General features: G+C 39.0%; 1 protein-coding gene across 15 annotated transcripts in view; it reads right to left on the bottom strand.

The window, feature by feature from the left end:
* Window positions 1–25,290, bottom strand: part of ANKS1B (ankyrin repeat and sterile alpha motif domain containing 1B) — a 915,638-nt gene that overhangs the window by 50,716 nt on the left and 839,632 nt on the right. For 8 of the 15 annotated variants that reach the window (XM_081058249.1, XM_081058238.1, XM_081058246.1 and 5 more), the window contains 3 exons: window positions 13,673–13,747; window positions 6,999–7,127; window positions 5,071–5,142 (listed from right to left, as the gene is read on the bottom strand). In XM_081058249.1, coding sequence (XP_080914375.1) covers window positions 5,071–5,142; window positions 6,999–7,127; window positions 13,673–13,747 — 276 coding nt within the window. The remainder of the gene's footprint in view (window positions 1–5,070; window positions 5,143–6,998; window positions 7,128–13,672; window positions 13,748–25,290) is intronic. The other 7 variants (XM_081058248.1, XM_081058250.1, XM_081058240.1 and 4 more) reach the window with 2 other exon arrangements.

The raw sequence follows: 25,290 nt of genomic DNA, 5'->3' as shown, positions 1-25,290 counted from the left end.
TGCAAAAAAAATGCAACATCTGTCAAGCACAATAAAACAACGTGCAATAAAACGACATATGCCTGTACAGTGTGCGGTGAGGTGTGACAGAGGGAAGGCTCTGTGTTCTATGGAACACATTGGGGGCGTAGTATTCAGGATCTCAGAGCTAGTGCTTCCCCTTGGGAATCCTTCCAGAAATGAAGGCTCTGTCTGAGCACTGGTTTAGCTGGAAAAACCAACCAGTAACATAAAAGGCAACACTAAACAAATATGTTTAGATTAAATAGATACCTTTACAATCCCTGCATTACTACTACTACATAGTATTACTACTATGTGCTTTTAGACTTTAATTTGAAATAGAAATGTCTCCAAAGCTGTCATGGTAAAGGAGATAAGCATCCAAGTTGTACTACTAAGGAGAAAAATAATTAATAGACATCATTCTTCCTAAAAGTGTGCCCCAATATGAAGGCATACTCAATCTCTTAGGCTTCTATTAAGGAAAACTCTAAGAGATAAGGCAAAAATTGCAATTTTACTTAAAAATTATCAGGGTTTAATGCAACTTCCCATTGATTCTTCTTCACTAAACACAACTCAAGATAATTTTCAGAGAGACATTATTTAGGGTTTGGACCAGAGGGAAAAAAACCTTAAGAGGAAAACCTGCATACAAATATTTATAGCAGTTCTATTGATAATTGCTAAAACTGAAATGGCCTTTAATAAGTTAATGGATAAACAAGCTGTAGTACATCCATACAATGCAATATTATTCAGTGATAAAAAGAAATGAGCTGTCAAGCCACAGAAGACATGGAGGAACCTTAAATACACATTGACTGCTAAGTGAAAGAAGCCAGTCTGAAAAGGGTCCATACTATGTGATTCCCACTACAGGACACTGTGGAAAAGGCAAAAACTGCAGAGATAGTAAAAAGGTCAGTGGCTGCCAGGGGTAAGGGGGCAGGGAAGAGGAGATGTGAAGCGGTGGAGCACAGGGGATTTTTAGGGTGTGAAAATTGCTGTATGATATTGGTGGATACATGGCATGATGCATGTGTCAAAACCCAAAACAGTGTATAACACAAGAATAAACTCGAATGTGAACAACAGACTTTAGTTCATAATAACGTATCAATATCGGTTCATAATTGTGACAAATGTACCCCACTCATGGAAGATGTTAATAACGAGGGCAGCCATGAGCGTGATGGTGGTGGTGGTGGTGGGAGTATACATACAGGAACTCGGTGCTTTATGCTCAGTTTTTCTGTTAACCTAAAACTGCTCTAAAACATAAAGTCGATTAAAAAAAATCTTAAGACAGTCTGAAGAGGAAAAAGACTGGTTAACCTGAACAAAGAGAGATGTGATTCCATTTTGCAGAATGATGTGAACTGCTATCATTTCACATATGTTAGTTTATTATGGCATATTTTTAATTGAAATAATATGTATAATAAAACATCAAGTGATGCATGTAGAATTATCTTTATTTCAGAACTAGAGGGGACCTTAAAGGTGAATAAACAGGTTTAGATAACTCAGAAATTAACCAATTGTGATGATCAAATACTCCAAATGTTTCCAAGAGGAAAAAACCCTGTTTAGTTTCTGTTGGGGTAAAGTGAATGTGTTAAAGTTAGTGTTGTAGAGCTAAATACTTTCCAGTATCTAGGTTTGCAATAAAAACTCTCCTGAAATTTTTTATTTATGTTAACACCCTGGAATATACACCAAATCACTATATATGGCTGTACCTACTAAATGGTTGAATTTAGCTAGTGCTAATCTTACAGGCTCTTTAGGGTGCCTAAAGCTATTTCTTTATCAATATACATGGATCATCTTTTCAGCTATTTTAAAACTCAAAAACTCATGACAGTAAAGGTTGCACTGGCTCACGAGAGGGACGGTACAGCCTGGGGTTCAGAGGTGGGGTGGTACAGCTAGACTGCCTAGGTTCAAATCCTGGTTCCACCAACTTGCTGGCGGGGTGACCCTGGGCGAGTTACTAAACTTTCCTTGGCCACTGTTTCCCCACCTGTAAAGTGGGGACAATAGCTATACTTACCTCACGATTAAATGAATTAACGCACATAATCACTTGTGCAGGGCCAAGCATACAGCTCTCAAGTGTTAACTGTTATTAGTCCCAATACACTAATTTTAGGAGACCAGGCCTGTCTCATTTTGGGGATCATCAATGAGAATGCTTCAGGTTGATGGCAACATGAAGACACCTGTATGATGATACTTCTGCTACTTTGGGGTAATTAATGGTAACATGTTGGACCTCTCCACTGGATTGTAAACTCAGTGAGAGCAGGAGCCAAATCTTAGTTATTATTGTTAACAAGTTGTGTGTAAGGAAATATTTTTCAGAACACGGAACCACACTGATTTACTTCTTACTAGGAAAGAAATTCTAACTTCAGCTGAAATGCCTACTATTGAATTGAAAACTTTTTTTTTTTTAAGTAAGAGAGGAAGCCAGGTGAAGTTTTAATCTACAAAACTTTGGCCTGCTATTACTGTTTATCAACTTTCCAGATCATCTGTGTCCTGAGTATTTTCTGTGGGAAGACCTGATTATACTGGGACGTGTGGCTAAAATGCCACCATATCCAGGACAGAGAAAACAGCTACTTGAGGTTCAAACTGAAAATTAACTGCAAACTGACATCCACACCATTTTTAGTTGGTGAAACTTCTAATTCACAATCTGATGGTCCCCGGTGATAGATCAAAGCCGCACTTCTGGCTGTGAAAGGCTGTGGTGAATCCAGTGAGTGCAGCTTTAGCTCCTGTACCAGAGACTAATACTTACTTAATCAAGATGGGAACTAAGGGCCTGTGATATTCTGAGAAGCAATAAAGTTCTTATTTTCATATAAACTATTCAAAATAAACACCAAGGGCAGCAAACCAGAAAAATGCCTCCACGAAGAATGGCTTCTAAATAGACGGTCTTTTCTGTTTCATTTGAAGCGACAGACAAGTATTTAACTAAATTATTCTCCACTGAGACTATTAAAATGGCTTTGTTATCACTATCAGAATGGAATTTCAGATCCATTTCATTTCAAGAAATTGACTGAAATTCAAATCACAGATTGGGTGTAGTTTAAACGGTGCTCTGTGCTCTACCCACTGTTTATGCTGATTACGACACCGAAGTAGCTGGGCTGTGATAACTGAGTTAATAGTACTAAACCAGAAATGCCAAGTTAATTTCTTAGGTATGTTCATTATAACTCTTACAAGGTTTGATGATTGAAAAACTTTCCCATTTTCCTATTGTTCATTGGTGACATAATTTAGATCAGATATATATTTAGCATATAAGATTTCCAGAATTATAAAACCAGGAAGAACCCTGTAGGGCATCTTACCCAGTGTTCTCATTTTCTAAGTAAGAAAATGAGGTCCAGGAGAAGCCGGGGGAAGGGGAGGGTGTATCAGTTAAATGCTTGGGCTCTGGCTTCAGACAGACCTGAGTTCCAGTCCCAGACTGGCAAGTTATTCACTACGTGATCTGGGGAAGGTAATTTAATCTCTCAAAGCCTCAGTTTCTTCGTCTGTAAAATGGGGACAATAACTGTACTAATCTCACAGGTTTGTGGTAAATATTAAATAAGATAAACAAGCACAGGACTTAGCACAGAAGACTGCCACGTTGTAATTACTCAGTTATTATTATGACTAAAAAGTGACTCCTGAGCCAAGTAAGCAGCAACAGAACTAGAATTTAGAGTTCCTGACACATATCAGGCCTTTTTTCATCTAAACACAGTACCTGGAATAAACATTCATTGGTATGCTGACAATTTAAGTATAACTTTGCATCAAATGGAAGGATATCTGTTCCAGTCCTTCTGTTATTGAATTGATCAAAATATTAAATCGGCAATCACATGCTGAGGTCTCAATTTCACGAAGATTCACACATATTTAGCTTTCATGAGCAATGGATATTACACGCTTACTTTCATAACTGTTTTAGTTCAATTATATACTTTTAAATATTTCCCGCCCAAAGCTGCTCATATAAACTAAAAGACAAGGTGTACTGGCTACAAATAAAGTTAGGGTTTACTCGCTAATGATCTTAAATTTGACTCTGGTTAGTTGCTACATGAAGTAAGTTCAATATTCTTAATTCCGTGTTTCCCGAAAATAAGACCTAGCTGGACAATCAGCTCTAATGTGTCTTTTGGAGCAAAAATTAATATAAGACCAGGTCTTATTTTACCATAATATAAGACTGGGTCCTATATAATATAATATAACATAACATAACAACATAACATAATAAAATACCAGGGCTTACATTAATTTTTGCTCCAGAAGACGCATTAGAGCTGATAGTCCAGCTAGTCAGGGAAACACGGTTTGTACTGTCAGTCAGATATCGCGATAATCCTTATACATCTGCCGTGGAGGAAGCAAGAATAAGGGACCATAAAAGACAAAGGTAACGTGCTTTACAGTATGAGTGAGATACAGACTCCTAGGAATCCAGCAGTCACCAATCACAGAAGTTTGGAATGGCTGTTTTTGTCAACATTTACTGTTATATGTTTCAACTCAAGAGTTTAATGTGCTTCTTATACTAAACAACAAAAAAAAAAGAATAATTAAGCCTCAGAAAGAATTTCAGCGTTATATAATATGCTGTCAATACTTCTGCACTTCATATTTTCTAGTTAATTGGCAGTTTTTACAGTATTCTCAGACTGTCAAGTGGATGCTGAAAACATTTCCTTGTAATACACCAAAGATAATTTTTATCCTAGTTTGGACAATGATCAATGTATAGACTATTAATTTTAGATCTTTAAAAATAAGAATAAATGTAATATGGTATAAATATATCAAATAGACATCAACTCAAACCACAGTGAGATAAGCTCAGGAATAAATATGAACGAAGCCCTAGCACCATTTCATGTAACACCATTTCATGTGATTTAGCAGACCAACAGATGAAGAAAAGAGTAATTTTAAAGTGGCAATTTGTATCCATACCCAGTATTTAGTATTTCAGCGACTAGAAATAAAATCATTTGGCAAACTCACCCGCATTTTTGCACAAGCATCTTGGGTTGATTCTGTCCCCCTGAGCTCTTTTATCAGCATAGAACCTAAGTACTAAAATATAAAAGAATTCAACGATTTATTAAAAACAGAGTATAAACATGGTAGTGATATAAAAACAAATTGTGGAAGTACTATTGGCTAGTGTCCTGGCTGTAAATTGCACAACTTGTAAACATGAACAGTAACTAATGCTAAAAATTAAATGCATTTATAGAGAGAATGCAGCCAAGTTAACCACAGTTCTGAAAGCTACAAATTGCTCTTTATAATAAAACTGCATCATTTTCTAAAGACACCATCTTTCAAATCATATTTAACTGCAAAATGGGGCATCTAAAAATGTTTTCCCTGTTTTTTTGAGGCAGCAATGTCTGCAAAAATAAATCACCCTACCATCTATGTAATTATAGGGTTGTATGAGACAGCTGAGAAGCTGAGCAACACGCACCCCATTTGGGCTTAGTTGGCTGCATAGGTAATTAAAGTTAGACTGTTCTTAGGCGGATATGCCATTTTGGACCTTTTTCATTCACAGCTGTGTGCCCTACGATGGTTGATCCACCTGAGAACGGGATGGGAGCGCGCGGGGAGGGAGAATGTCATTCTCAGTTGTTCCACAGCGCAGGGAGCTGAGGCCCTGGTGGAAACTGACACTGGAGGGATGAATGGGGTCGGAGAAGAATGAGAAACTCTCTTCTCAGGAATTCCCACCCACTTTGATGTTAGGTGACAGGATCCAATACTACCTTGGAACAAAACACCACTCATACTCCAAGCTCTGGCTGGGGGCAAATAGTTTTTAGCAAAATGTCTATTTTGCCTTTCTATCAATTGACTTCTTAACTTTTTGAAGCTTCAGTAGGGTTCCTTCCTTTCGTCATTTTCCCCTCTCTAATTTCCTTCAAAAAAAAATTTAAAAAAGCTCTAGGTGTCTTTTTTTAAAAAAAATGAATTCATTATTTTCCTGACATGCCTACAAAAACAGGGTTGGCAACCCATCCTGCAGACCCAGGAAGTCCCTGCCCTGCAGAGAATGTGCGAGGGCACAGCAGCAGAGAGCCGGGCCAAAGGCTCTGAAGTAAGGCAATGTTCAGAAAGTCACAGGGACTTGGCGTTTGAGCTTTGGAGGAAGAAGGAGGCATTTCAATCCTACATATTTGGGGAGATTTCTATTGAAATAAATCTAACGCATCAAGATAAGTAAGCACAAACTGAAAAAAAAGCCTAAATTGCTATGAGATAACCAGGATGCCCACGTCTTAATTAAGGAAAGTGCTCTTGGTGAAATCCTTATCTTTTAAGGTATCAGGAAAGTTTGTCCTAATTGAAATATTTCTCTTTAAGAGAGGCAATTTCAACGTGGGTTCAACTGAATGAGGGTTCAGCCACTTCCTGCTGTAGTCATGACAACCACCTGCTCCCAAATCTATGGTATCTTTTGAACATTTACCTGTTCAGGTCACTCTCAGTTCTCAGCTAAGCTTGATTCCCTCTCCCATTGAAAAAAAAACACCCAGTAATATAATCCTAATGATAACAAGGAAAAGAATCTGGTATTTATATAATGCGATAGATCCAAGGTTTTGAGACCGCTGGTGAATGGAAATGCCTATATGTGCTATATTTATACTCATTTCCATGTAAAGATTTTACTTTATGACATTTCATTTAAAATTTACAACTATATAAGAAGAAGGCAAAACAGATCTTAAACTTACAAGGTTTAAAGGGTTATAAAGCTATTTGGACTTTCTCAGTGGAGAGAAGACAACTTTAAAAAAAAAGGGAAGGGGACAATCTTTTAGGAAAATGGACATTCTGGTATATTTTCAATATGAAAGCAAAGAAGCCAGAAATATACCATCTATCCCTACTCACACCCAAATACTGAATTCAGGATAACTTACGAAAGCTTTGTAATCACATGACTGGAAGATGAGCTTCTCTGGGTGGTGTTGCCAGTACTGTACTGGAGTTGAGGCTGTGGCTTCATTTGGAGGTCGCAAGGTAATGGAAGGTTCTCCCCAGTCTCCTGTCTGAAAATCACATTTATTCTAGAGGTAATATGAGCAGTAGTTCATTCCCTATAGCTAGCCTGAGTTCATCTTATGCACGTGTGCTGAAATGTGCAAATACATTTGTGCATATTATATATATATGAATACTTTCACTGTTTATTATGGTTTTATATGTATTAGATTGGTGCAAAAATAATTACAGATTAAAAGGTTAAAAATTATTGCAAAAACCACAACTACTTTGGTACTAATCTAATAGTACCGTATTTTCCAAAGCTGAGTTAATTTTTCAGGTGTGAAAGAAGTTAAATTATTCTATTTTTAGAATGATACGCTAAGCTAAGTAATTTTAAAATAAAACATGAAGATATTAATAGTGTAATAATTAATAATTTTCTGTTACAACAAAAAAAACCATAAATCTTTGAAAAAATTATCTATTTTTAAACGTGACCATTTGAAATTTTTAGTTTGACTTGCTTTTATGTTCCGAATACTCAGTTCCGTAAATTTCAGTTCTCAAATATGCACTATGTCCTTTGAATAATTTTGTCTCTGGAGAAAAGATACTGTGTGATACTAAAGTTTAGAAGAAAGATTTACTAATGGATGACATCTAGTTTCCCTCACCTGAATGCATTTGTATTGATATAATGCCACTGTGATTGTTTTGGATGTATTCAGCTACCTTTTTCAGAAAACCTAAAGCACAGATGAGCACTAAACATTACAATACCAAGTTCGGTTGTATGTGACATGTATGTACTTAAGGATTCTGTTTCACAAATATTCACTTACAATGGGATATCATATAACACATACGCCCACTAAGGCAGACCTAAAACAGAAGGGCATCCGATCCATCATTTTATTTACTATTTTTCATGAGGTTGGACTTGGCCTGTTTGACTACTATCAGCATACCTCAGAGATATTGTGGGTTTGGTTCCAGACTACTGCAATAAAATATCTCCATAAAGAGAGTCGTAATCTTTTTGCTGGTGGAAGGGCTTGCGTTCAATTTGTAAAAAGCGCAATATCCATGATGCTCAGTAAAGTGAAGTGCAGTAAGATGAGGTCTGCCTGTATAACGGTTTAGTGTAAGCAACTGTAAAGTCAAAGGCCTTTGTTGGCGGGTTTTTTTCTAGGCTCCAGTCTATTTAGGTATCACACATGGGAGATTTCTTACTCTTTTCCCTGGTCAAGATTCTGATTTTTCAAAATTTAGTTCTCAAACAGAAATAACAAAACTAGACAACAGGCTGATTTCCAAAGCCACCCTTTTCTACCCTGGATTTGGCTGGTCTCACAGAATTATGAGAAGTTACCTTTCTCAAGAGTTGAAAGAACATAAAATGGTCTCATGAGCTCCCAAACCAAGCAAAACCTTGGTTAGAGACCAAGTTCTATGATGGTACTAGCAAATGGGTTGGCACTGCAGGATTTCTTAAGTAGGATTTTCAAGGAATCCAGGATAAGAATGCAAACTTTTGGAGGTATATGTTTTTTGCGAAAAAGAAAGTCCATAACTTTCACTACATTCCCTAAAAGGATCCAGAAACCCCCAAAAGGTGAATAACCACAATTCTCCAGGAATAGCTTCAATAGGATGTGTGCTTGGGGGAAGAGGACTAGCATGCCAATTTTCTCTGTGCAGCTTGGACTTACATAAAGATGGCTGCCAATGCTGGAAAGTGTGAGGCACAGGCTTTGCCTTCTGGAAGCTTCTACCTGGCTTTAAAAAACCAGAAGAAAACTCTAGAGCCCCACAGGAATGCACAGGCCTTTTCACAGAGGTAGAAAGCCCGAAGCCTTTCTCTTTAAGATGGGTCACCCCAATCACAGGAAGAGCTAAGCTTGCATCATGCTATTTCCTTGGCTCCTCACTGGAGTGTGTGACCAGTCAGAACCCCTTTTGCTCCTCTCTCATGCCTTATTTTGAGCTTTTCTGTGAGTTAGTTTTCTTCCAGTTGCTGGGTTTACTTGCATACGTCTTGGTTCTTCTATCAACTGACTGTTGATATTATTACGACTTCACCTGGGATATTCTATTTTAGCATTTTTGTCTATTTTATGATCCATCATTGACTCATTCTCGAGTTTTTATATGAATTTTTATTCGGTAAAAACAACTGACTGCAATTAATTTTAGGATTAGGTTTTCCTCTGACTTCCTAGTTTGATCTTTTCCTTTCCTTCTTCCTCAAACATGTCGATCTTTATTATGTCTCCAAGTCTTCATTTCAACTGGCTGTGATTTGCTCTAAAAAAAAAACTAGCATAAAATTCAAAATGTAGGCTATGTGGATTTCAATATTATTTGGAGGTTCAGTGTAATAACTTTTAAGTGATAATAGTTACAACTCTGGAAACATGTAGCTGTGAGTTCTTAATTAAAAGTTCTTCCCAAATCTAGCAAATCATCCTCTAATCTCCTCCATTAACTTACTTCCCCTTTCTCCCTGCCCCTGCCCCCCCCCCCCAAAGCAACAACAACATAGCAAACAGGCGTCGTACACTTAAGTCACAGGTAACACTGTTAACAGAACAACAGAAGTTTGCACGCAACTCCGTGGAATGATACAAAAGGAGCTGGTTGACATCAAAAGATCCTTCAATCCAGAGTCTGCTCATGTAACAACTCAAACCAAGCATCAGATCTTCATGTTAGCCTTGTTATAGTTTAGCTGAGGTACCTTGGCCGAGCTCAACAGGCAGTTTTCAAAACAGCCTAAACAGACACGGCAGGAGCTGGGGACACCAGAGGCTATTGGGCAAGGGTTGGAAATAGGGTTGGGGGAGGGGATGGTGGGGTGAAGCTGGGGTTACAGGAATATTTCAGGCGTTAGTACATTAAGCATGCAAATCATATGCAAACTCATTCTCTAATTGTTGAATTAACTCAGGCACTTTCATAATTAAACTTCAATATGAATTCCATACACTTAAAGCAGAACTACAGCCAAATGCTGATCCAAATATTTACATCATCCACATCAGTCATAGCAGCCATTTTGGGAATAACAAGCCCCAGCACAAACCACCTCCGTCTGGAAATCATCCGATCTCTTATTAGATAACCACTTGAAGAAATCAGTGGCACATCCATTGAGCTTTGTTTAGGCAGCACCATCATCTGCTCTCCTATGATTCCATTTTGTCCAGAAATCACAAACCACCTGCTTTGAATCATAGTGAACTGATAAAGTCTCTCCTATGTGTATGGGGAAGATTATACGGAAGAGAAATATAATCCTTATTTTCTTTCTGGCCTTGAAACACTGCTCCAGTCCAAATATTTTTAAATTCCCTACCTTGATTGAATCTACCTTTCTGGAAATAGAAACTGAGTTGTGTCATACGGAGTGGTATTTCCAGAAACTCGTTTTCAAACAGAGGGAAACGTATTCTTAAGATTGAATTTATAAGAAAGTACATTTCTTCCTGGAAATTCATTGTTTTTTTTTTTTTTTTAACCTTAGATCTAAGAATATTTAGAAGATTCAGCTTGTACATGTCGATTTTTCTCTTTGGAGTTAATTTAATGAGATGAATGGATTTGGCATTACACTACTATAAAACGCATGTACATATGGCCTTGGCCCCCGGGTGGGATTCAGCTTCACCTGGTTGACTGACAATAAAAACAAGAGTTCAGAGGACAAGGGTGCTTTAGGTCTCACCCCTTCTGGAGGCTGAATTACAGCAGGAATGAGTTAGGAGGAGCTAGGTGGAGTAGTTCCTACGTGGAGTAGCAAAAGAGACCAAAAGCAACTACGGGTTTTTGCCTAAAATAAATTCAAATTGTGAAGCACAGTATTAGGTCTTGTTAACTAGTGCATTCATAGCCAGATAATACCTATATTTTTTCAGGTAAATGAAAAAAATTAATTTAATAATTTTCCAGTTAAAAATGTTTATTAAACACAAAATAAAAGTCAATGGATCTAGAAGTCCTTTCGCCTCAAATAATGGTTTATAATCAAGCCATATTTTTAATGAAAAGTAGGTCTAAACATGGGTAACAATGAGGCAATAATATTTAATTAGAATAAAAAAACAGGAAAAGTTTGGGGTAAATTCTGTCATATTTTAAACTGTTATTGATTGGCAGGACTTTTAAAAGGCTTAAGTAATTACAGAAGAGAAATTAAAATGATGCAAGCCACTTTTACTAAATGTCTTCAGGCTCTCTTTAGAGCTTGAAATACTTAGAGAAGACTTTTATTTTAGGTTTATGTATTGAATGATCTTAATATTCCAATAATTTGGTCATGGCTTAAAAATCTCATTTACTTGGTATGTATGTATTTATTTCCTTTAGGATATATTGATTAAACAGAGGAAAATGCACATCATTATCCCTTTAAGCTCAAATAAAAATTAACCTTCTCCTATAAAAAAAAAGCATAATTTGAGACTGGAGTTTTAAATGGAGACTGGATTCTGTTTAACAGGTTATTAACCAACTGCTAACTAGAAATTCATAATCTAGCTAAGTTTGAAGGACTATAATTGAGTTGTACCTAATATGATGTAATTAAATTAAATGTCTTATACCACCAGCTGAAAAATATAAAACCACTAGCTGCATTTAGTTATAACACAGGAAAAATAATTCAAATTCTATAGATATTAGATTTTTATTGGACGGCAGAGTCCAAAATGCAGCTTTTAAGCTTTGCATTATTTCAAAAGGTGGTAAAACTGCCTGGTTTTAGTTCACATGCACCAGATACCTAAGGCTAGCGCTAAAACATCACAGTGTATAGCTCTCTCCCCTAAAAAGGAAAACTGAAAATATTACATATTCTATATGCTTTGAGAATACAAAGGGAAAACAAGGTCTATATTCTTATTTTCTTCTTGAGGAAAATGTATCCTAGGAATGTCAGTAAATAAAAGCCATGGTTATGACTTCGCTTTCTAATATGAACAGAAAGGTACGGTATTTTGGAGGAACGCAAAAACATAAAACTCTTTTAATCATTTTTCAAAATTAGAATTTAATTGGTTTTTTCAAATAGAGGCTTTTAAATCTTTTCTACTAGGAACTGCTCCCACCTACCTGCCTGTAAATTTAGATCTGAATATTAACAAACATCTATTTCTTCAGAACACTTAATGAAAAAGTTAAATGATTTTGAACGACCATTGTTATTTTAAGGTTTCCTTTTCAGTTATTCTGACAAATATCAGAGATGGGCTCCCCAAACAAACACACATAAGATCTATGTGATTACATTTACTTTCCATTACCTCTACGGCTTTGAGGAATAAATGTTACCGATAACTCTATGCTTAGAACGATACACGTACAGAGATCTGGATAGGAATGTGAGGAATAGCCTCCTACAAACATTTGCACACACACATGAAAGCAGAATGCTGTGGTGGTTCCTTTAAAAAAAATCTTCAAGAATAAAGAATGTGAGTTCGGTCAAATGCAGTTGGTATATTCAACTGTGTTCCCTTTGATGATGAAGAGCAGAGATGGCCACTTCTGAACACGAAGAGCACTGGTTAGCATGTACAGGTTCAGGAGGAACTGCTGGGTCACTGGAGCGCCAGCACCAGGCAATGTATCCGCCCCACGGTCCCCAGGAGCCAGAAGTCCCATGCACAGGAGGAGGGCGTGCGTGATGTGACACCCCGAGAGAGGCCCTTTGCATGCCGCCCCTAGAGCTCTGCTTAGTGATTCTCAACCAAATGTCTCAACCTCTCAGACAGCAGGTTATCCAATGGGACAAATTTAACAGATGTGAAAATAAGAATGTATTTTAAAATACTACACGGAAAAAACCCAGACATTAAAATGTTTACTTTCCAAACAAAATGATTTTTTAAAAAAGTATGCAAAGGTGAAATGTGAACATTAAAAACATATTTTTAAATTAAATTTATTGTGATGACATTGGTTAGTAGAAATGTGAACATTTGAATATTAAGCAGCTCAGAGTAAAATAGGTCACGGTTTCACACATGTTCCAAAGATCAATTCAGTACTGTCAAATGGAAAAAGGCTGAGAACCACTTTTAGCTGTAATTGTGCCTCTCCTGGCTACCCGCCTCCCCCATTTGCATAAAATTTATACAGAATATCATGCAAGTCATACTCAAATTTTTCTCACGAGTAAAGCACATGAACCTTTGAGAACTGTTAGACACAATGGCTGCAATAGTCCATGGACATGAGGAAGTACAAAATGGGGAAGAAAAACACTGATATATACATGTGTATATATATCAATTTACCCTTTTCCTTCTTCCTGTAAAAGCAAGTTAACACAGACACCTGGGATGAAAGCCAAAACTCACACGGGACAGATTTTAACTGTAGACTTCAAAACCAAGTATGTTGCTCATTTTAGGACAATGTTTGCACGTCAATAGTCACAAGGCACAGTGAATGAAGTATAATAGACAAAAAAAATCTCAGCAGTCATTAGACACCACAGATTTTCTGCACGGCCGGGACACTGTCCCTACGGCTACTGACAACATTTTGCAACACATTACATAGCGCAAACTCAGGACGAGTAAATAACCATTTGTAACCTTACATTATGAACCTGATGGATGGCTGAGAAAGGAAATCCAGCGTTCTGATTCGTCCATATCTCACAGACAGACGACTGCTGATATAAACAGAAAACTATCTCATCTTGTCAATATTTAAAACATGGCAGCTACCAAAGTAGCATCAAGGAAGAGAAGGAGGAAAATCATAAAAAGCAAAGCAGCACATTTCTAAAACAAAAAACAAGCAAAAAGAACCCCCCAAAACCAAACCAAAAAAAAAAGGGTCAAAAAATGCCCACGGTTTAATAATTGACTTTCAAGCCATTCTTTTGCTTAATAAACACTGTGGGTTGGCTAGAAAAGAAAGTATGCATGTATGCATTAGTTTTATATCAAGGGAAATTACCAATCATGCTGGAAGAAGTGAGCTGTGTTTTACATTTGCCAAAGACAATGGAAATACCTTCCTTCTTCACATCATTCATTTCGGAAGATCAATATTTTCATGAAATTCAAGAAAGATAGGGAACAAACACTTTCAACACAAGTCAAACATTTAAATTTTCTTATCTTCAAATGACCATGAGCAAACGATGCAATAAAATGATTTTCCTAATTTGGTCATTGCTCCATTTGATAAACCCAGGAGATATTTTTCCCTCCAGACTTCTCAAGGGCACAACTGTGGTTAACAAGGGGGGAAGTGTCAGTTTGCTACCCAGCAGTGGGACTGTGTGGTGGAGGAGGTGCCAGGAAGGAGGCTGGAGCAAGGAGGGGTTGGGGGAGGCAAGCTCAGTTCTGTCATTCAAACAGATACTTTGGGGAACAGCATTTTTGCATGTAATGAATCAGCTCCGTAATTTGCTCTTTCCACCACACCATTACCAATCTAATAACTAACAATTATTAAAAGGCAATAATGTTTGCTTAGGACCAAATGCCAAACTAACCAACTACCCCTCCCAGGAGTTAGAGTAGAAACCACTAAATAAACTGACTAGGATCCTGGCTGACCTTCACAGAGTTCTTTTCCTGAATTCTATCATTCTAAAAGACACTGTGAAATTGAATCACAGAAAATGGCAGAGCGCCTAAACTTATTCAGCAAGCGCTAAGAACATCCCCAGAATTCACAAAGAGATCGTACAAAGATCAGTGCAGGAAGAAGATAAGAAAGAACATAACCACAAAAGGGTTTAGAAACCCAGCAAAGAATAATATCATTGGCAAAAGAATTAGGGAAAAGAAAGCTTCTCCCTGGCTAAATGTTTCCTCCACCATTACCTCCCAGAAATGCTCACCAGAAATGTAGCATCTCACACACCTACATCTTTGCTTTCCATCCCTTCTGTCATCTGGATGGCTTGCTGGGGACAGACTGTCAGGTAACTGGCATTCTGTTAAACAAGAAAGATCCCTGGGTCTGACCAAAAGGCACTTCCAACCACCTTCCACTTAAACCAGCTCTGCTTTCCCAGTGCCCTCTCTAAACTTCAGGTTATTTTCTCCACAGGGGGATCTTCCTCTTCCTGCTTTTCAAAAATTAAATCTCTAGCAAGTTAAGTCTTGGGCCCATTCCCCTCCCAGCCTGGTCTTGAATAGCTGCCATCTGATTTAAATATATCAACTCCATGCTTTAGTGGGATTACCATCTGACACTGTACCAGCTATCACAATATTATTGACTATATTCCCCATGCTGTACATTACATCCCCATGACTTATTTGTTTTATACCTGGAAATCTGAGTCTCTTATTCCCCTTCACCATTTCCCGCCTTTTAAATTTTTCAATTACAGTTGTCATTCAATATTATTTTACATTAATTTCAGGTGTACAGCAGTGGTTAAACATTTATATAATTTAAGAAGTGATCCCCCTAACATCTGACATCATACAAAATTACTACAATATTATTGACGAAATACCTTACGCTATACCCTATATCCCCACGAATACTGTGTAACAACCAATTTTTACTTCTTAATTCCTTCTTCTTTTTCACCCATCCCCAATGCCCTCTCACCTGGCAACCAAAAAAATGTTCTCTGTATCTATGACCCTGTTTCTGTTTTATTTTGTTCTTTAGATTCTAATTATAAGTGGAATCATGTGGCATTTGTCTTTCTCTGACTTACTACATTCAGCCCAATATGCTTTAGGTCCATCCATGTTGTTGCAGATGGCAAGATTTCGTTCTTTTTTAAGGTTGAGTAATATTCCATTGCATGTATGTACCACCTCTTTATCCATTTGTCTATTTAAGAACACCCAGGTGGCCTCCAAATCTTGGCCTTTGTAAACCATGCTGCAATGAACTTATGGATGCCCTCAAAGTAGCATTTTCGGTTTCTTCAAATAAATACCCAGAAGTGGGATTACTGCGTCCTTCCTTGTCTCTTGTTACAGCCTTTCTTTTAAAGTCTATTTTGTCTAATATAGTAAGTATTACTACCCCGGCTTTGTTTTGTTTCCATTTTTCATGAACTATCTTTTTCCATCCCTTTACTTTCAGTCTGTGTCTTTCGATCTGAAGTGAGTCTCTTGTAGGCAGTATATGGAAGGGTCTTGTTTTCTTACCCATCAAGCCACTCTATTTCTTGGAGAGTTTAATCCATTTCTACCTGTTTAAAGTAACTGTTGATAGATATGTAGCTACTGTCATTTAATTATGCATATTTTTGATTTTTTTTCTTCTCCTTATAGAAGTCCCTCTAACATTCCTTGTAATACTGGTTAGGGGGTGATGAGCTCCTTTAGCTTTTTCTTCTCTGGAGGCTCTTTACCTGTCCTTTGATTTTAAATAATAGCTTTGCTGGGTAAAGTCATCTTGGTTGTAGATCCTTGCCTTTCCTCACTTTGAATATTTTGTGCCTATCCCTTCTGGCCTGCAAAGTTTCTGTTGAGAAATCAGCTAATAAGACTTATGAGAGCTCCCTTGTAGGGAGTTAGTTAACGGCTTTTCTCTTGCTGCTTTTAAGATTGCCTTTAACCTTTGGCGTTTTAATTATGATGTGTGTTGGTGTGGGCCTCTTTGAGTTCATCTTGTTTGGGAGCATCTCTGTGCTTCCTGGGCTTGAATATCCACTTCCTTCATCAGATTAAGGAAGTTTTCTGTCATTATTTCTTCAGATAGGTTTTTAATTTCTTGTTCTCTCTTTTCCTTCTGGTACCTCTATGATAAAACTCATGTTGTCTCAGAGGCTCCTTAAACTTTCCTCATTTTTTTTTGGATTCTTTTTTCTTATTGCTGTTCTGATTGGGTGTTTCCTGCTACCTTATCTTCTAAATAGCTCATTTGATCCTCTGCTTCAGCTAATCTACTGTTGATTCCCTCTAATATAGCCCTCTACTATATTCATTTCAATTACTGTATTCTTTATTTCAGACTGGTTCTTTTTTATGTTTTCTATCTCCACTTTTATGTTTCCTGTCTTTGTTGAAGCTCTCCCTAAGATACTGAGTTATAACTAGTCTTATGAACTCTGGGTCTGGTAGATTGCTTGTCTCCAATTTGTTTAGTTCTTTGTCTGGAGTTTTCTTCTGTTCTTTCATTTGGGACATATTTCATTGTCTTCCCATTTTGGCTGCCTCCCTGTTTCTGTTTCTACGTATTAGGTAGGGCTGCTATGTTTCCCAGTGTTGGTAGAATGGCCTTAGGTAGTAGGTGTCCTGTGGGACCCAGTGGTGCAGTCTCCCTGGTCACCTGAACTGGGCGCTCCGGGTGTGTCCTTGTGTGAGATGTGTGTGCCCTGCTGTTGTAGTTGAAACTTGATTGCTGTTAGTACGTCAACAGGAGGGATTTACCCTCAGGCTGACTGGTTGTGAGGACTGGCCTGGACTATAGTGGAAAAGCTGTTGTGCAGGGGCTCATCCTACAGAGCAGGATCTGCCTCAACAGGGCTCTGGTGCCTGCCCAGTGTGCCCTTTGTGTGTGTTGTCTTTGGAGGTAGCCATTGATGTTCTGAAGCTGGCCATTGGGCGTGCCAGCCCTGGGACCTCCTGGGAGACCAAGTTCAGCCACAACCTGTGCCCTGCCCTGAGCCACCTGGCATGAGCCAGAAAGCAATCTGCAGATATCTTCCACCTGTGTTGCGACTTGAGAGACCTAGCATGAACCGAGGCTGGCTGTTGCTAGTGCCAGCTTAGGGCTGCTCAGCCAGAGGTATGGAACACAATGCAGCCATATGCTGTTTGTTTTGGGTTTTGTGAACCTTTGAAAAATTTTAGGAAAGTCTGCACCATGAGCTAAGACAGGCTGTTTGTATGGAAAAGCCACTAGAAAAGGTTTGGGTGAGCCCGAAAGTTGGGTGGGGCAGGGTCTCATAATTACCAGGTGGCGTGAATGAACGGTGTTAGTAAGGTTGATGGAGACTCATATATGGATGGCATCTGCCTGCATCTGCATGCTGGGAAAAAGAGGGCTCAACAAAGAAATAATGGCTTCTGTCAGCTCTTCTGACTGAGAGAGAGCTGCCCCTCTCACCCTGAGCTCTCACCCTGAGGCCAGACAACTTGGTTCTTCCCTGTATGTCCCTAGAGCCTTTCCAGCTGCTACGCCAGTGCTGGAGCTCAGAGTGAGTGAGCCTGTTAGTGACCAAGACTGTGTGAGGGCCTTTTAAGAGGAGCCCCTAGGACTGCAGCTACCCTCATCTCACTCAGTCATAATCTTCGCTGGTTTTCACTTCCCAGCACTGACACCCTGGTCTCAGGAGCATAGTGTGGGGCTGGGACCCCTTACTCTTCTGGGGGGACCTCTGCAGCCGAGATATCCCTCCTGATTTTTAATGGCCACACACATGTTTTGGACCAGCCCATTCTGCGTCTCTGCTCCTCTTACTGGTCTCAAGGTGGCTTCTTCTGTACGTCCTTAGTTGTTGTGCTTCGGTTCAGCTAAACTTCAGGTGATTCTCAATAATGGTTGTCCTGTAGTTTAGTTGTAATTTTGATGAGGTCATGAGAGGAGGTAAGCAGAGTTTACCTACTCCACCATCTTGATCAGAAATCCCGACAAGGGCCTCTTTCTTAAATAGCAGTCGCTGAGTTGTCTCTGATGGTTGTCACTAGTTCTCAGTATAACACTAACTTGGCCTCCGATGACCTCTTGTAGGACCTGCCCTGCCCTGGGCTGTACTCCCTGGAGGGCTTTGCTCGGGTGTGGAGGGGGCTCCCACTACACAGTTCCTGGTGTGAGAGATGTGGCTGTAGCTTGAATTCCTTCACTCAGCCCTCCTTGCGCACATGCATGCCCCTTGGGTAGGACACAGGGGAGAGGGCATAAGCCCAGCCTCCCTCTGCAAGCCTACTCACATCAAATGGACACGTCCTTGCCATGAGGGCAGGCTGCTCGGTGACCACGCCCCCTCCCTGCTAGGATATCTCTTTCTAATTCTCTATTCTTCCCATCAGGTTGGTGCTAGGTACATCTGCCTGCAAGAAGTCCAACTGTGGAAAGAGATGCTAGTTTCCTCTCCTAGCAGGCTCCCCCAGTATGGATAAGCAGTCCTCTTGGAGTCCATTTCTCTAGGCTTGCAGTGCGTAGAACGAACTCATTCGTCTCTTCCATGGGAAGGGAGGAAAAGCCTCAGCTCTTCCCACAGTGGTGCAGACAATTCTGTGCTTCCTCAGCACCAATCTTTGCTATGTGGACTGGTCACTGACTGGCAGGACAGGTCTACCTGCTTTCGGTAAACCTCAACCACGGTGCAGCTTTCTCTTTAGAATGTGTGGTACTTAGTACCTGCAGGAAAATTCCCATCTAGCGTCCTGCTACGTGAATATATCTTCCAACAGTCACAGAAAGTTACCAGAGAGTTAATGAGGAAAACGAGGGTCTCGCGCCATACCTACTTTATTTTTAAAAATCCGTATAAAAATTTTCTTAACGAAGGAAAAAAAAAACACTCTGAAGAGAGTTCCTATGTGGCTCACTTGCCTTTTAAAGAAGTTACAAGAACTATTTTCCATTTATAAGCTATGTTTTAAACTTTGAAAAAGTAAAACCTCTATAATTTCCAATAATTATGTGACTCAATGCAAATGGTAAAAAGTCAGATTTTTAAAGGAGTCTAAAATAAAGGTAGTTAATTGTATTTTGGTTATGAAGGTTGTTTTCTAAAAAAACTGATACATTTTAGATCTCACAGTAATTCTGTTGGCAAAGGATTTATCAGGCTCATAGAGCAGTGGCTTATAATGGACCAGCTGTAACTGGTGTCTTCAGAGTATGAAAAGGCTCTTCTAGACACATGGTTATTAGACTGAGTGCTAGAATACATTTTTTTAAATATGAAAGTTTCTGCTGCAGAATTTCATTACATTTATGAAGATAACATTTCAGGATGCAATACATATTAAAGTACTGAGGTTTGAAAAGTTTTGAGAAAGTCATAAAATTTCATCTGAGGCCCCAATTCTTGGAACAGTAATGGTGTAAATCTAAGTTTTAATTAAGCCTTAGAACATCTTCATCTGTAAAGACGGATAATAGTACCTGACCTACATATTTCACTAGGGTGTTGTGCAGCTCATGGCAAACTTCATCAGAGAGGGAACTTTTTCACAATTTCTAGGACCTAAACTTCTAGGACCTGCAATGCAGAAGGCTGTCAAATGCATTCACTGAGTGAATGGAATCACAGAATATGTTCAAAACATCGTGTTAAATGGTAAAGCACTACAGGAACATTAATTAATGTAATTTTTATCGCTTGTAGTTGGTCCAGTTTGTTGCTGCCACTCGTGCCTTTAAACGATGTCACTGCTTACACACTTCTGGTGAAAAGCTCCAGAAATTAACCCTGCAGATTTCTTGTTAGAAAAGTTCTCCTTTTTCCTGATAAAGGCTGAAAAAGGGCTGCTGCCTTTATTGAAGGGAGAAGGTACATCTGTAATTAGAATACCTATATGTTACAGAGATGCCTGTGGAGGAAGAGCTCGGAAACAATTCTATAAAAGGATATTAAACATCCCGTTGCAATTTCATTTGCCTATTAATTTTCTCTCAGTCCCTTTCCTACATATACTGCAAAGGCCAGTGTAGTTTATCTGAACCTGAATTAACATGAAATCCAAATAAATGGGGTTTAAGTACAATATAGTAGTCTTATAACTGAGATATAATTAATAATTAAATGTTTATTCAATGAAGTCAACACATATTTGAAAAGGTGTAATTTTATCTTTTGTTCAAACCTGTCTCCTCACTCTGGAAACATTTTCTTAAAATACAACACACACCTATTTCACTTTTCTTACCACCTGTATCTCATGTTATCATGCATTTAGTTCAGAAAATAGAACATATCTGCATTGAAATCTAAAAACAAAACAAAAGCATATCTCCAAAGTTTTCCTCCTATAGTGGACTTCTTTTCTGTTCAATTGGTAGCAATCCAGTAGTTTGCAATAAATTATCTCTCCTTCATCATCCATTCTCTCCCCTTTCCTGAAGCATTCCCAAAAAGTGCTGTAACATCTCACAGTCAAAGCAAACAGATTCCTTCCCTTGACTCAACATCTTCCTTGAGCTCCTGCTCAATTTTTGTTCTTCTTTAAGAAGCAAACCTCCCCAAGATTTATCTATCCTACCCAAGAGAGGTCTCCACAGTCTCCACTTTCCCTTTTCCTGCCTTCACTTGAGCCCACACTACTTAAACTGCTCTTCTCAGTAACCTCCACTCTGTCAAATACAGCTTTTCATTTGCCTTGACTTACCTGACACACATGATGGCTCATTCCATTTTCAGCCTCCTTTGCTGGTTCCTATGATCTGATCATCCTCTGATCTCTGGAGAATCCATCCTCAATCTTTTTCCTATCTCTGTCTATACTAGGTGGTCTCTTCCTGTCCCGACTCCCCAATTTGTATCGTCAGCTCAGATCTCTCCTCTGAACTCCAGACTCAGATATGCAGCTGCCTTCTTGACACCTCATCTTGTACTTTACTCATCTTGTACTTTGATGAGTAATAGGCGTCTTAACCTTAAATTAAATGCCCAAAACCAAGCTCCTGATTATCTTCCCTCTGCTACAAGTTTTCTTATCTCAGCAAATAAATGCCAAACCCCTTCTTCCAGATGGACTCATCCTTTCCTTTCACTTCACATTTCACACTCAACCCAGCAGCAAATCCTATTGAATCTACTTCTAAAGTCTTCTCACCCTCCTATCACTACCTGGTCCAAGACACGACCTTTTTTTACTTGGATTATCTTATTAGTTTCCAAACTGATCTCATTATTTTCATCCCTGCCTGCCTTAGTCCTTAATCTCAATACAACAGTCCAAATGTTCCATTTAAAAGGAAAGCCAGACCATGCCACTCTGCTCCATTTAACTCAGCAGAAAATTCAGACAATGGCCTGACAAGGAACAATGGCCTGCAAGGAACTCCACCCTCTGGCACCATCCCACCTTCCCTTTCTGCCCTCCTCTCGACTACACTTCCTCTTGCTCATTCCGTTCTGAACAGCAAAGCACACTCTTGCTTCAAAGAGTTTGAATTTATTTTCCCTTCTGCCTGAAACGTTCTTTCTCCAGATACTGCAGGACTAGCTCCCTCACTTCTTTCAGGTTCTACTCCAACGTTACCTTCTCACAGAAGCCTTTCCCGAGGACCCAGCCAGCATGTTACAGCCAAATCAAGTCTATGCTGCCCACACTATAAAAAGATTATTCTTTCAAACAGAAACTGAAACTTGAAAAGCTTTAGAGCATAAGTCTCCCTGGCACCCCGACATTCATTTAAAACAGTTACTGCTCATCTATTGGGTGCAAGGCACGGGACACAAAATGAGTAGGGATTCACTCTGCTTTTAGTCCATGTTTCTGGAATGGAAATTGTGATGGACACCATCCTTTTTCCATTGTCAAGACCAGCAGTAAACTGGACTTCAGAGGCTGATGGTGGAACGGAGCAAGCACACTCTGGCTCCATCTACTCGACAACACCAATTAGGCTCTGAAAACCTTCTGGGAGTTCACTGATGCTGCACAGATAGGTTAATAAAGAAACTTGTATGAATACAGCCCTTGGTCAGATTCTATCAAAGATGAAATTTTCTGCCTTGTTCTAGCTCTGAAAAAAAAATTGGCTTTTGCTTTGTTTCTCCCTTATGTGTGTCATAATTCTTTCACACTACAGGTTATTTAGAAATTGACCAGAAAGACTCCATCGAGAAATAGGACGGGTTCACTGTGAAAGCTAAAGGAATAATAATCAATTCCTTCTTTTGCATGACGGTGCTTCTAGAACAAAAGGAAAACAAACTTGAAGTGTGAAAAAACAGCTTCCAAGGCAAAAGAAAAGTACATCCCACCAAAGGAGACCTCAGTCAGCAGCCAGCAAACTCCAAGGCTCCTTGAGCAGAGACTAAAACGAGATGAGATGTGCCAAAGGATGGAGTCAAACAAATTCAGTTCAGTCAAGGAATAATGCACCGAACACTTCCTATGCTTCTTTGCTTCCAGCAGTGACAGCCCACGCTTGCGGCTTCTTCTTTTACGGGCACTAACTGACCTTTGCCCGGAAATCAGAAAATTACAAACTTTTGTCTCTCCTGAGTTACCCAGAGCCTGCAGGCCAGCATCTTATCATTTCTTATGTTTAGATGCAGGAACGATCCTCCTTCTCTGGTGAGTTTTGTGATACATACATGGTCCTCCAGCAACTGTATGTCATTCTTCTCTTCAACTATACTGTGAACATCTCAAGTTAAGGGTTCCTTACCTCTGACCCTTTTAACAAAAGGTTTCAGATAAACATATTATATGCAGGGAATGCTGGACTCAAGAAAATGCTTCCTCCTGTCATTTCACCATCTTTCTGAAGAGCGGTCCTTGCAAACCTTCATGCTCATGACCTTTCCGTGTCTACGGGGAAATTCTTGGACAGATCGGAAATTACCAGCTAGAAGTGAAAAGCCAGGCCAACAGTTGTGTCTCTGTATGCGACCCACTATTGCTGGTGTCAGCATTAATTACTCTAACAAGAATGGGAGGAAGTAAACACCATGTTTGGCCCCATCCTAAGTATACTGGCATGATACATATTACATTATTACCTGTAGACTGCACCAATTTACAGTCATCCATTGCTTCCTTCTTTCCTTCCTTCCTTCCTTCCTTCCTTCCTTCCTTCCTTCCTTCCTTCCTTCCTTCCCCCTTCCTTCTTTCCCCTCCCTCCCTTCCTTGTTAACTCTGACTCTGGTATTGACAGCACGTAAAATAAGCCCTCAGCTGCCAAAGTAGGAGAGAACTATAGGCTGTGTGATTCCTGTTATTCATTTGTAGAGATAATATATAGCATGCATTTCCTAATATGACAGTTGGAGCCCTAAATGACATTACACAATTATTTATGAAATCTCTTCACAGGAAAAAAATAGAGCAGAGAAAAAAATGGAACATTGTAAATCCAGATCCTATTATACAGCTCCCCAGGTCTCTGGATGTTGAAGGAAATTTAAGTCAATTGGGATTATGCTGTTTATTGCAATATGGGTTAGTTTATTTGTTTGGATGCCACCACAAATGTTTTTTAGGACTACTAAAAAGCAGAAATATTAATAACGCATTCAGAAAAACAGCACTCAGCTTTCTTTTTTAGTATCATAACTTGAAATGCTGCAGAGAAACTTGACTTTACAAAGCAATATCGTTCTTTGCCTATAATATCTCTTTAAAATATCTGTTATGTTCATTTCTTGCAAATCGAGGGGTCACATTTTCCTTATTTAAACCCATTTATTAACTATGTGTTCAACATTGCTTCCTGCCTCTGATAAGAAAAGATGTACTGGACAGAGTCATTCATTCAACAATGTTTACTGAGACCCCATGATTTCCTCATTGCATCCTTATGGAAAATACAGAAAAACAAGGTCTAGTTGAACAACCTTTTTGAGTGATGCCAACCTAAGAGGTCTCTGGTAGAAGGCTACAGTTTTCCCTCAGCTCTGTTTGTTCAACACTGAAATCAATAAACTGTAGGATCACTTGAGAGGCATGCTTTTTTTGAGGTCAGATTTTTTAATGAGTACATTACATATTTGGGAAGGATCACAGATATACCGAATGTTCACCAAGATTTTAAAGGGCATTGGTAGCCTAGGATTATTGGATAAACTTGATAAAACTGTTTTAGCTAGAAAGTAATAATGTAAATGTAAAATCCTGCATTAAGGTTACGCACACACATACACACACACACACCACACACACACACACACAGGCTTATGGCCATTGATAAAGGCTAGAAAACTTTCATAAAGAAAAGCTCAGTAATAATTAACAATATGCTCATATGGTTAACCATGAACATCTACAAAGCAGGCGTGTGCCCAGGGCGGGGGAATCAAGATGCTGAGTAGCCCACATCAGCCTTGTCAGAGTGATACGGGCAAGGAGCTGGATAAGGTTAATACAGTGATAGGGAAACAGCAAACTGTCTTCAGAACTAGTCTCATCAAGAGGGAGCAGTTTTACTCTCCGTTGTTTCAGAAGGTAGCGTGAACTATGTAGGAGAGTTTTAGGAAGGCTTAGTTATGAATTGGAACTTTTCTCGCCATGGGGCTGTCTCACAAAGTGGGGGCCACCTTTCCAGTAACAAGTTTAAGCAGAAACTTGAGACCGTCTGTTAAGGATGTATTCAAAGGGA

This window comes from Rhinolophus hipposideros (genome assembly GCF_964194185.1).
Source record: "Rhinolophus hipposideros genome assembly, chromosome: 9".
In the NCBI taxonomy this organism is placed as follows: domain Eukaryota; kingdom Metazoa; phylum Chordata; class Mammalia; order Chiroptera; family Rhinolophidae; genus Rhinolophus; species Rhinolophus hipposideros.
Note: the sequence above shows the minus strand (reverse complement) of the source record. Positions and strands in the feature narration are given on the sequence as shown.